This window comes from Arvicanthis niloticus, chromosome 3, assembly GCF_011762505.2.
Source record: "Arvicanthis niloticus isolate mArvNil1 chromosome 3, mArvNil1.pat.X, whole genome shotgun sequence".
Classification (NCBI taxonomy): domain Eukaryota; kingdom Metazoa; phylum Chordata; class Mammalia; order Rodentia; family Muridae; genus Arvicanthis; species Arvicanthis niloticus.
The window spans coordinates 49,095,645-49,109,061 of record NC_047660.1 but is presented as its reverse complement, the minus strand read 5'-3'; the positions used below and the strand labels follow the sequence as shown (position 1 = coordinate 49,109,061).

Sequence of the window (13,417 nt, the reverse complement as noted above, 5' to 3'; positions counted from 1 at the left end):
TCCCCTTGCCACTGTTGTAAAGACACTTCTTACTAGAAGAATCCTTGATCTTGAGAATCCTCTACTAAATCTTACTTTTCTGATAGAAGATGGCTACCATTTTACTCTGGTAAGGTTGATACCAAGAGGAAAGTGATCAGATAATGAGCATTCCTGTATCAGACAAGAATTACTTTAGGAATACAATATTCCTTATTCTGTCCTAGCCCTTTGTGGCACTTGTTTGCTCGTTCTTCATTTGTTCATTCATTCATTCATTCACTCTATACATGGAGGTGATAGCAGGTAATAGATCCTTTTTTTTGGCAGGTAAGCAAAGGAGGCAGCGAGAGGCAAAGGGGACCGACAGTATCTCTGTGCTCCCAGCGCACTGCACTCACCCTCCTGCACTGCAATGTCCATGGGGCTGGCACTGGCACTCTGCAACAGTTCTTGGTAGGACTGGGCTGACTGGTCAAACAGTTGCACGAGGAGCGCGCACGTCTTCTCATACTCACAGCGCCCGATGGTGGACAGCTGGTCCAACTGCTGCTGGACCAGACCTGTATCTTCCAGGGGGTCCTCCAGGCCATCCCTACTCCCAAGAAAGAGGGCAGCTCTTTAATTTCCTTGACACAGCAGCTCTTTCTCCTTAGTCATATAGGAGCAACATTAATTTTACCCAAGGAAGGATATTTAAAAAGTTTTGTGACAGATGTCTTTGTCCCAGCACGTTTGTGTTTGTCTAATATTGAATACTGGCAGTCTTATGTTTCTAACCCTTCTGAACTCTTGCATTTTCCTTCTTTTACTTTTATTTAATCAAAAATTTTTTCCCCTCCGAGACAGGGGTTCTCAGTGTGGCCCAGGCTAGCCTTGAACTAGAGATCCACTTGCATCTGTCTCCTGGGTGCTGTGATTAGAGTTGTGCACCACTACCACCCAGCTTATTTAAAATTCTTTAAAAAATTACATTTTAAACTATTACTATGTACACATGCATGTTAAAGTGTGCACATGTAGATGAGAAGACAATCTAAAAGAATCAATTCTTTCCTTTTACCTACTTGGTTGTCAATCAGGGTTAGAGGCAAGTACCTTTACTCACGTAGTCGTCTTGAAGGCCCATAAAGAGTAACTCTGCCCCCCCCCCCCGCCCCCTGTCCCTTTATTTGCTTTTGTGGTGCTGGGATTGAACTTGGTGCACATGAGGCAAGTAATCTATTGCTGAACTACCCTAGGCCTCCCTAGCCAATATTTCTGATTACTGTACACTTTGGAGACTAAACACATATTCCCATAATTGAAGTTATTGTGACCAAATGAGTTTAGGGAATTCCAAAACTTTCATGAGGAAGGCAGTATGTTTCTCCCAGCAATGCAAAAATTTAGATGAATCCTATATCTTATCAAATTCAATCTTGTTATACAGAAAACACATAACTGTAAGAATAATCATACTAAGTATGATTTTTTTAAACAAAGCTTATTAAATAGGCTTGGTTTATAGCCAATTTTGCCATGTATACTTTGGTACCAAACTGGCAGTTTAGCTTTTCATCTCTGGTTTCTGAATTGTGGCTCTGTGCCAGGTCTTGCCTTATCAACTATTCTTCAGATATTTGATGACACTTTGTCCCATGGTGAGATCTCTACTGTTCTACTGTAGCATGACAATGCCAGCAGCAGCAGCAGCAGTTGTATGTTTTCCACATGCTACTACATTGCTAAGTCATATTAATTCTCGTAAGATCACAAGATAGTCTTATAACTATTTGTTGTTTATAAAAAAAAAAAAAAGAAAAAGGAAACGCAGGAACATGCCCAAGTGTATATAACTACTACTACTGGCTTATTGGGTCTAGAATCTCTGCACATTTCTCCGCCCCCAGCATTGCTTCCTGGAAGCTTCCTGGAAGGCTTTCCAGTGAACTTCCGAATGCCTATTTTGAAATGACTCAAGCCATAAACAGACCACAAACTTGGGCCTGTAAGATGACTCAGCAGAGGCCGGGTGGTGGTGGCGCACGTCTTTAATCCCAGCACTTGGGAGGCAGAGACAGGTGGATTTCTGAGTTCGAGGCCAGCCTGGTCTACAGAGTGAGTTCCAGGACAGCCAGGACTACACAGAGAAACCCTGTCTCAAAAAACCAAAAAAAGATGACTCAGCAGATAAAGGGACTTGGTGTCAAGTCTGATGATGTGAGTTTGGCCCCTGGGACTACATGGTGGAAGAAGAAACACACAGATACACAGATACACAGACACAGAAACATATACCAACCACAGACTAAAGACAACTGAATGTCCTTGACTCTGAGCAAATAAAGGTCAAAATCCAAACAACCCCCAAAACCACAAACAAAAATGCCAAACAATAAAATATCACAAGCAAACCCCAACATTGTAGACCCGGATCCAAGTATATTATAAGGAATGCAATGAAAAGATATGAGAAGAGTCCCTAAAAACGATTTGATTTAATAAAACATGCCTTAAAAGGCCTGACAATTTTCTTTTTTAAAAAATGATTTAATTATCTTTATTTTATGGGCATTGGTGTTTTGCCTGCATCTATGTCTATGTGAGGGTGTTAGATCTCCAGGAACTGGAGTTACAGACAGTTGTGAGCTGCTACGTGGGTACTGGGTATTGAACGTGGGTTCTCTGGAAGAGCAGCCAGTGCTCTTAACTGCTGAGCCATCTCTCCAGCCATAGTCTGACATTTCTTTAATTATGGGTTTCTGGTCCAGTCAGTAGTCAAAGTAGATGGGAACTTTTATGCTAACATGACAAATAAATCATAAGCTTGATAGAACTACGTCTCCTTACAAGCTCCGAAATTAGAGTGAGTTATGACTTGACCTTGTAATCTCATTTATCTACTTATTTCTCTAGGAAGTCTCACTAAATTCCATACTTAGACAATCTTTTACTTTCTATGTCCTATAAACAATCCTCACATCTAACGAATATCAGTGGAAGGGCAAGCACATGCAGTTTGTATACACAGATACTGTTGTGGATACTGATACAAAAGGACATGAATAAGGTATTAGAAGGAAAGAAAGACAAAGACAAACAAACATAGTGCTAACACATGTCTCCCTTTGTTCGTTTGAGACCTAGTTTCTAGTAAATCTGACACAAGTCTGTTGATAAGGGAATGTGGTGGTGGTACGTTTCCTTACCTCAGAATGATGTGCACAGATTCCAAACGGGATGTGATATAGGCTTTGGTGACCTCAGGAGTATATGTTTCCAGCATATGAGGCTCTGTGGCTTTGACATACGGTACAGAGGCTGCCAGTCTCTGCCATAGGCTCAGGAGATAGTGCACACTATTTGGAGCAAATTCCCAGTGCTAAGATCAACAAAAGAACACAGGCATGTTTTTCATTTCTGTACACAAAATCCCAGGCCATCTGACACAAAGTATAGCAAAGTAAGTTTTTAGAGGCTCGCATCTGTGTATGCGAACTCATTTAAAGCTGTGAAGATACTAGCTGTGTAAAGATACTAACTGTGGTGGTTTGATAAATGTCCGTCATGAGCTTGGGCATTTAAATGCTTGGTCATCAGTTGGTAGTGCTGTTTGGGAAGGTTTAGGTGCAGTCTTGTTGGAGGGAGTCTATTACAGGAGCAGGGTTTTCAGAGTTCATAGCTTTGTCCAAGTTTACTCTCTTAGCTTTGTTCCTGCTACTGAAGATGTGAGCTCTCAGCTTCCAGATCCTGCCACCATGCTTGTCCCTTGCTGCTTGCCTCTCTCTACCACAATGGACTCTTTTTATTGGTTTCTTTTGAGACAGGGTCTCATTATCTAGCTCTGGATGATCTGGAACTCACTACATAGATGAGATTAATAGGGATTCACCTGCCTCTGCCTCCTGAGTGCTGGGGTTAAAGACAAGTACCACCATGCACAGTCCATAATAGATTGGAACCACAACCAAGTAAACTCTTCCTTCTGTAAGTTGCTTTTAGTCATGGTATTTCATTACACCAGCAAAAAAGCAATGAATACACTAATATTTCACATTCAAGAATTTAATGAGAGAAAAAAGTGCTTCAGTGCTGGCTGTATAAATCCATATAAGGAAAGATGCATGAAAGTGGCTCTGAGACATCAGAATGCAGGAAAATTGCTAGTCAGTGTCTAAGAAATTATAAGATGGCAACTCCCCACTCTGAAACTAGTGATCCAGAAACCATGGGGATGAGACTCAAGCTCTCAGATGAATGCTGTGTGATATAAATCACATAGCATGACACCTTCAATGTGCTGCTACATGAACAGCGAGCAAGCGAGTGAGCAGGGCGGGGTGCGCTCTATTTTCTCTCATTCTTCAGTCCAGGTCCCTGTTCTTCTGCTTTTCAGAGAGATAATAAAGACTTCTCTTAGTACTGGATATAACCTAGGGCTTGCAGTGTGGTAAGTAAGTACTCTACTACCGAGTTATGTCCTTAGTCCTTCTCAATTTTAAATACTGTCCTTATAATTTCTATACATTCCTCTAACCAAAATTACTGAACTGTGTTGCTTGTGGTGCTGGGATCAAATGCAGTCTCACAAATATTAGACAAGTGTTTCACCACTGAGCTACAACTCCAACCCTTTCCTTACACTCATAAATGCAAATAGTCTATAATAGTAACTACTTTGCAGCATATGTTAGAGGTATAAAATATTCCTTTTTCTTCCTGTGATTCTGAAGATTGAAATCAGAACCTCACACATATTAAGGAAGTTCTCAACCACCAAGCTATATTCCAACTCCAATAATGTTTTTCCCCCCAAATACTTATTTATTTATGTATGTGAGCACACTGTTGTTGTCTTCAGACACACCAGAAGAGGGCATCGGATCCCATTACAGATGGTTGTGAGCCACCATGTGGTTGCTGGGACTTAAACTCAGGACCTCAGTCAGTGCTCTTAACCGCTGAGATATATCTCTCCAGCCCTTCAATAATGTTTTCATAGGGTTAAAATTAGTATGTAAGAGAAGAAATCTTAATAATTAAACAGAAACAGTGATCAGAGACAAACCTGTAGGCTGGTCACTGTGAAGTTGGCTATCAACCGGATAACATCAGGGTAGTTTTCCACTTTTACCAGTTCTCCCAGTTGGTAGTTACTCTTTAACCGAGCCAGTAGTCTGCAGAACTCATGGTAATTGTTTGGGTCTGATAAACTCTGGCAATGGCATAGGAAGAAAATAAAAATGGACATGTGATCACCACACTCCAAGAATAACATATGCTTGGCATGGCAAGGGGAAGGGCAGGAGTCTATTTTTTTCAGCTTCTAGGCTGCAAATAATCATGATTCAGAACAACATAGTTACAGAAGGCTTGGAAACAAGTAAAACATTCCTTTTAAAAGGTTTGATCACATTTATTTTCCCATCAACTCAAAACATGCACCCATGAGATGGGATCATCAGCCTCAATTGGCAAAGGAGGGATCATACTACTTGTCTAACAATGTAAGGACGATCAGTGGCAGATACGGGCATCATCTCAGATATGTTCGCTTCTCACAGATTAAAGGGAAGCTAATTAATTTCATTTTTACATATGTTGAAATGATTGTTAAGTGAAGCACCTTAGTTTTTTTAATCAACAAAAGCAGAACAAGTGTTTCAGGTTGTATCACAACTATTAGGTGTTTATTATATACTAGTATATAATTATACCCAGTACTGTAAAAATGTAAATTATCAGTATATTTGTATTTTCTTATGAATATTATTCTCTACTAGTGATTAGGACAGAAACTTTGTTTTATTCATTTATAGAACCCTGGCACATGGCTAGTCTTAATACAGTTTGTTGAATGAATAAAGTAATTTTTAAAGAGAAGGACAAAGTTAAGTATATTTAAAGAATTTTTCTTTTCCAACTATAGAGAATATTAGAAGAAAAGTGGTATTTAAAGGAAAAAAAAAAGTCATCAAATTATGGAATGTATTTTTAGAAAAAAGTATTTCCCTTCCAATCTAAAGAAAGTCTTGTATGTTAGGTCACTTATATCAATGTTAAACACTGGGAAACAAAACCAACTTTTAGATTCTTAACTTCTTGAGAGAAAAAATTTCTTTAGCCCCCCAAATTCTTGGCTCCATCTCTGCTGGCTTGTATCTGATGACGACTCCTCCTATTATTGTATTCTGGAGCTACACAGCCCAAGCTCCTCTCCAGAGCAAATCCTCACCACAATTACCAGTTTATCTTTAGAGGTGCAGACTTAAGCTGCTTCCTGGGATTTCTGCCATTTGTAGCCCTTAATAAACTAACCTTCTTCCGACTTCTACAGCTAGCCATATACTAATTCAGTATATATATTCTCAGAAATCTTACCTGTGGATTTTCCAGTATTCGTTTAACACCATCAACAAGATGAGAGAGAAACTTGGCCCTCTCAGCATTGTTAAATAGGGATCTCCGGACTGAGGCAATCTGTACTAAGCAGGACAATACCTGCAAGCAAAGCACAGCATACATACTCAGTAAGACTGACAGCTATGGCCTCTGTAATATTCATTAGCTTTATCACAGAAAGAAGCATCCAACCCAAGTTCATCACAGCAGTGCCCCAAGGCTACATTCAGTTTGGAAAATTCCCTTAGTATCTCTGACTACTCCAATCACTTCTTTGAGCCTTCTTTGTATATACTTAAGCCTTAAAAATGCCAAGTGATTTATAGTTCTAATAAAGCTCTCAGGTCTTTTCTGTATGATCTTTTCCCAGGAAGGTGGACATATGTCGGCAGTAGCACAGCTGCTGCTCTTGCTCTGGCCTGGCTTCAGACATACAGAAGCACCAGGAGGTTGGAGGGTACAGAGACAAAGGTGCTCTCTCCCCACTCCCACTGCACTACAACAGGCAGTGTCTTTATAAACTGCCATAGCTTTGGCTGTAATGCTGTCTTCTACCACATAGGCCTCCACTCCCAGCAGCCTTTCAAAGGGCACGTGTCACCTGCCTTGTTGGGTCACTGTGAGTTGCTCCACTGTAAAAAGTCTGTTTTTACTGACTACTCCTCCTGACTGTGCAGTATCTTCCTGAAGTGACTTGCATCCATTACTTTACTGTGTTCCTATGTACTATTGTGTTTCACGTACAATAGTACTTAAGTCCACAAATCCCTGGACCTACAAGGTTTTCAAACTTGAATAACCTTCTGATTTATAGTTAAGTTATTGCTTTAAAAAACAGACATCCGTTCTTGACAGCTTCCCAGTGCTTTTTGGGAGAAAGGTACATTGGTATTTCATGTTATCATTTATCACTATGTGACTTTGGCCCCAGGGACTTTTTCTTCTTTCCCTCAAACTTGTTTTGTGAGAGAAAGGAGGGCTTTGAATTTCCAATACAGTGGCCTCTATTTCTCATGTGCTGGGATTACAGGAACCCCTGAAGGATTTAAAAACACCTCAGGCCGGTCTCAAAGTTTAGCTAGACATGTATCAAATGAATCTTCACACACTAGCCTGTGGCAAGCACTAGGGTTCCAGACACAAAGAGCTGACAGCCACAACCTGACCACAGAAAGAAGAAGAAATAAAAACAAGACTCTGCTACTAGAAGCTTCAGGACAACCTCAGCATCTTCTTGGTAACCATTTCTCCCTTTAAAGCAGGGTTTTTCTATGCAGCCCTGGCTGTCCTTAAGCTTAACATATAGACAGAGCTGTCTTTGAACACAGAGATCTTCCTGTCATCACATCTGGCCTACGTCTATGATTTTGCAAAACAAAAGAGATCCACCAATTACTCACCGACACCACCTTCTAGAAACTGGTTTGCTTTACAAACTGTGGCTCTGACTTACCAAAGGTGAGAATGAGGGAGGAATGGAATGATACAGGTCAAAAAACAGCTGCAGAGTCGAAGAATCTAAGAATGCTAGGAGAAAAAAAGACAAAGAACATGCCTTTACTATGCCTGCCTAGCCTCCAGGCATTTTCCCTGTATTATATATTAGGAACCATAGTCTTCTGATTATTTGTCAGAAAAGTATCATTTTCTTGGAAAGTGATAGACTAGTAGAGATTATTTTCTCTTTTTTTTCTAAGTTAAAAAAAAGTAAACAGGCTGGGCAGTGATGGCACATGCCTTTAATCCCAGCACTTGGGAGACAGAGGCAGTCGAATTTCTAAGTTCGAGGCCAGCCTGGTCTACAGAGTGAGTTCCAGGACAGCCAGGGCTACACAGAGAAACCCTGTCTCAAAAAACAAAATAAACAAACAAAAATAATAAGAATAATAAAATAAAAAATAAAAAAGTAAACAATCTGTTTGTCTTCTTGACTCTCAAGGAACTTTAGATAACCATAACCCCTCTTTCTACATGTTTGTCCTTAGGAAAAAACACAAGCTGAAATTCTTTTGTTTGTCTAAGACAGGGTCTTGCCACGCATTCTGGCCTTGAACCTGGGATCCTCTTATCAGCTGGGATCACAGGTAAGTAACATTGCCTGGCATTGCTTTTAAGTAACAGAAATGGTGGCTTGTGAGATGGCTAACCAGTTCAAAGCACTTGATACTCTCTCTTCCATAGGACCTGGGATCAGTTCTTAGCATCCACATGGTGGCTCACAACTGTCTGTAACTCCAGTTCCTGCAGATCCAATATCCTCTTTTGGCCTCTGAGGGTACCAGGAACACAAGTGGTACACAGATATACATGTAGGTAAAACACCCATACACATAAAAAAAAAACAAACAAACCTACCCAACCCCCAGAAATGTCTGGGCAGAGGTGTTATTCAGTAATTTTAAGTTCTCCATGAATTTATTGCTGCATGAAACCTTACCATGTTGTAAAGAAAGGCATGAAAACACTAAGTTTTGTTCAAAGTAAATAAAGAATTACAAGGCCTCTTTGGATTATTCGACAGACACACAGGGCAGGCAGATTTAGACTTAGGTTGGATCTGTTACCTGATCTCCAGCTGGTGGGGATCTGCACTGTACACAGGTCGTCTGAGGACTCATCAGTAGATGTGCCAATAAAATCAAAGTTCAGACAGTTGTGGGTGAGTTTGAGCAGCTGCATTAGCAAGCCATGCTGACTTTCATCATTCAAGTTCAGGTTCTTTCCTGATGCCTGGGAAAATTGTCACACAATGAGCTCCAAAGAATTTTCTCTTCTTAGGTTCAGAAGTAGGCTATTAAGCCAGAAAACGAGGACTATAACTTGAGCACAGTAAAATGTTTTAACTCCAGAAAGATGGTGTACTTCTTTTGCTTTTCAAGACAGGGTTACTCTGTGTAGCCCTGGCTGTCTTAGAACTCACTCTGTAGTCCAGGCTGGCCTCAAACTCAAGAGGTTTGCCTGCCTCTGCCTCCCAAGTGCTGGGATCAAAGGCAGCATATACCACTACTGCCCGGCAGATGCTACACTTAGAGAAACCCTTTGTTTAACACGTCTTCCTATGCTGTAGTCACAAGAGCTACTGGGGATCATGAACAACATGGGATGCGGCAGCTGATGCTCCGTCTTAGTCATTTCTAGGTGTGGCTGAAATAAAACCACGGGCAGAGTTTTAGAGTAAGCTTTCTAATTTCCTTCCTCTTTGTTAAAACCACCATTACCCAAATTTTTTTTCTTTTTTCTTTTTTTTCCAGTGGGGGCAGTGGGTGGGTTTTTTTTTTTTTTTCCCCCCAGTGGGCCAAAATTTTTTTCTAATGAGAATTAAAACGAAGTTAATTCTGGATATTACATACTTACCTATAGTATATCTGTAGACTTACAGCTAGATTCTATACCATAATAACTGTGGTAGCAGTTTCCAACTATTAGGGGTGAGGGGAAGGTCACTGCTGGTGAATTATTCCTGATAGGATCAGGGAGGAGAATTTGATCCTTAGTTTTCTCAAAAGCTCATTTTTTCAGTGGATGTCATGACTTTGCTGGTACCTCAGCTTTGACTGGCAGCTTGCTGGACAAAGGAACACTGGTTGATTTGGAGTATAACCCCAAAAACGGGTATCATTAATAGGGATAACAGAAAGAATACAAATTTGTCTCTGAAGCTAATATTGGAAAATCAGAAACTGAAAATAAAAACACGTAAGAGTGAACCAAAAGCCAGAGGCTAGCCCTAATTAGCTCTCCATGTTGAAAAAGCCACCAGACATTGTTATAAATGTGTATGATTCTCCCTGCTCCCTTCCTTAGTCTTTCTGAGACATGGCCTGGGCATTCTGCAGCCTGGGCATTCTGCAGCCTGGGCATTCTACAGCCTAGGCATGTTGTATGCATGTTGTCTGACAGGGTTTTTGTGGCTCTGGGGATCGAACTAAGCCAGGCTCTCATGTATAGTAGGTAAGTACTGTACTTGACTTTTTTGATTAATTCAATGCTATCAATAAAAATTAAAATAAAAACCAGCTCTCTATTTAAAGCAGGTAATTTCCTTATGGGATATTGCCTCTCCCTTCAGGTTATTAAATCCAAGTGGATGCTAAAAAATTTAAAACCTACTCCTCTGTACAGATGTTGCATGTTTATTTGCTGCTGTTAACTCAGCAGGGAACAGAAGTCACCTAGTTTTGTATGGTGACAATGTAGTTTAAACCTGTGTGTAGAACACGTAAGAATCTAAACACCATAAAGCTAACATGCTTCCATTTTGCATAGACTTTTTACGTGGCTATAAAAAAACAAACAGAAAAGTTCTAACTTTGTAGTAAACTGAAGACAGGAACAAGGAATAAATGTTCACCTGCTGCTTTTTACCTAGAGGAGCAGCTTTTAAATGGGGAAACCACTCTATCTTTCTTTAAGTCAGTGATCAACCTGGCTAGCTGTTTCTCTACCTCTAGATGTATATAATGTGAGAGATGAAGGGCTCAGTTAGGTGCTGACCTCTGACAAATCTCATTCATTCTTACTCTCAAAAAGAAGCTAGAAATTATGACCTAATTTATAACCATACCTGTTTTAGTAAATTGCAGGAAAGTGTGAAGATATCAAACAGTGATGAGTCTCGGAAAGAAGAGGCTATTTTTCTGTGTTTGGTTAAAGGATGGGTGGTGTCTGCCTGTGTAAGAAAGAATAAACCATGCAAGTTTTAAAATTAATTGGGGGGGGGGGGTTCACATAGATTTTAAATAAACCAAGAGGATTTCCAAATAACACAATATAAACATAAAATTCATTTTTATAGCTTAATTTATTATTAAATCAGATCAAATAGGACGATGTGAAGTCAGGGGATTGCTCTTGGCTATCACGACCTCAAATTTCTCTAGTGTATAGAGAAAGCAAAACTGTAAACACTGTTGGCATACACTGCTAGCAATTGCTGTCATGTCATATCATGGCTTAGTTAGGCATAGTAGCAAGGCTGGGCTTTGGTAAGTTAACCCATCAGGGCTGAAGTAACTGAACAATTTCAAAATAGCCATCAATAGTCATGAACTTGAATAAAGAAACGGCCTGTAAACTCACTTCATTCTCTAACCTATTTCAACATGAAAATGAGAACTTGAATGGTTTCAAGGGCCTCTTGTTTCATTGTGTTTTCTTTCCCCCCAGAAGCTACAGAACAGAATGTTGTATATTTTTAAACACACAGTAGATGCTCAACAAATGGAATAAAAGAATGAAAGTTGTCTATGATACTTATAATGTAACAACTCACTGAAAACTTAAATTTCTTCTATTTATCTATTCATCTAAGAGTGCCTCATTTTGTTTTAGTTACATTGAAGAGTCACATATAGTAAAAGTTTCTATAATGTCACCTCTAGGTTCAAACAGGAATGGCAAAGAGAAGTATATTTTCTGATTTAAATGTGCCAACCAATAAATAATGGAGAATTACTTAGAGGATCAAAATATTCTAATTTTATTATCCATGTCACTGTGTTATATATATCTTACATGATGAAGTATGATCTCTTTACTGTATGTGTAACAGTGGGTGAACAGTCCATTATTAACATGGAGTTTGGTGTTAAGACTAGGCTCAAATTAAGATATTGATCACTGTGAAACTATAAACAAATTATCACGTATCTCAGTTTCCTCATCTAGAAAATGGAAGCCATAATACCCACCTCATAAGACTGTTGAGAATAAAATCAGTTAACTTTCATTAAAGAGCTTAGAATGGTGGCTGGCCTATCATAATTACTCAAAAGGCTAAGCTATTGGTACTTTGATAACCACTGTTCACAATGGTAACTGCATCTAAGAGATAACACAGCAGAACCTCCAATCTTAACAGACTGTAATATAGAGCATTAAAAGAGTACCGACTTACAGTTAAAAATACAAGTTCTCGGGGTTAATAAAACAGCTGCATAATTTTTAGCAATAGCAACAGTAATGCCAATGTAATTAATATGCTGGCAACTTAAGTGTGAGATATTACAACTAATATCAATATTAGCCTGTTTAATAATTTTAAAATTCTAGCTAAATACAGAAGTAAACAACAAAACGATAAAGCCAAAGCAAAAAGAAAAAGGGAGGAGGAGGAGGAGGAAGAAGAAGAGGAGAAAGACAGCCACTGGTGTTTCCTCTGTAATATTTGGTTACATCAGTGACTACTTGAAAGAATGACTGGTAAGGGAACAGTTTATTCACTATGAAAAGATTCCCATGGGGACTGACTTTGATTTAGTAATAGATTTTAAAAATGTACTTTTTTTTTGTTTGTTTTTGAGATAGGATCTCTAGTCCAGGCTATCCTTGAACTCCTGATCACTCTGTCTCACCTGCCATTTTCTGGGATTTAGAGAAGTGCACCACTATGCCTAGAGTGTGTGGGTCTAATAAAGACCAGGGTCTGGTGCATGTTCTCTAAGCACTTTACCAACTGACCAAACCCCTAAGCCTGGAGACCGACTTTTAAATAACGTTAGCAGATCCTCCCACATTCTGATACGGTTTTGACATAGGATCACCATTCTCATCCCTAAAAGGAACACTGACACTAATCAGGAGAGCTTATATAGGAGAGTAAATTACTTTGGTAATCTCAGACATCAGAATCTCTGGTAAGTCAGGATAAAAAGAGTGATGTGGGTTGCCTTTACAGAGGAAGACCGAATGGATCTATTTTGTTTCAAGAAGGCATCAATCACTTACCGCAAAAGCACACAACTGCCAAAAAAGATCACCCCACACACAGCAGAAAGCATCAATACTAAGAAAAAAATGTGTCACTTACTTCAATAAGGAAGGCTGTAGCACTTACTTGATTAATTTCATTGGTGAGTTGAGATAAAATCGTGACGCCAATGATGCAGTATTCAACACTGTCCTGATAAGTAAACACACAGGAGAAAGTTGGTATATGGCTTGGTTTTGGAATGTACTCATACTACTAGATTACAGATTCCTTGTTACCAAGAAAACTGCCTAGAGAAGGCAGTAAGCAATTACTTTCAACCCGTTGTCTTGTAGAACACAGAAA

At 39.5% G+C, this 13,417-nt stretch overlaps 1 protein-coding gene across 3 annotated transcripts in view; it reads right to left on the bottom strand.

The window, feature by feature from the left end:
- The window catches only part of Xpo7 (exportin 7), an 81,154-nt gene that overhangs the window by 20,925 nt on the left and 46,812 nt on the right, over positions 1 to 13,417 (bottom strand). For 2 of the 3 annotated variants that reach the window (XM_034497603.2, XM_076930757.1), the window contains exons 5-12: positions 13,199 to 13,264; positions 10,928 to 11,032; positions 8,928 to 9,093; positions 7,817 to 7,890; positions 6,343 to 6,462; positions 5,030 to 5,176; positions 3,171 to 3,343; positions 381 to 574 (exon numbers count right to left, since the gene is read on the bottom strand). In XM_034497603.2, coding sequence (XP_034353494.1) covers positions 381 to 574; positions 3,171 to 3,343; positions 5,030 to 5,176; positions 6,343 to 6,462; positions 7,817 to 7,890; positions 8,928 to 9,093; positions 10,928 to 11,032; positions 13,199 to 13,264 — 1,045 coding nt within the window. Of the gene's footprint in view, positions 1 to 380; positions 575 to 3,170; positions 3,344 to 5,029; positions 5,177 to 6,342; positions 6,463 to 7,816; positions 7,891 to 8,927; positions 9,094 to 10,927; positions 11,033 to 13,171; positions 13,265 to 13,417 lie in introns of all 3 variants that reach the window. The other variant, XM_076930756.1, reaches the window with a different exon arrangement.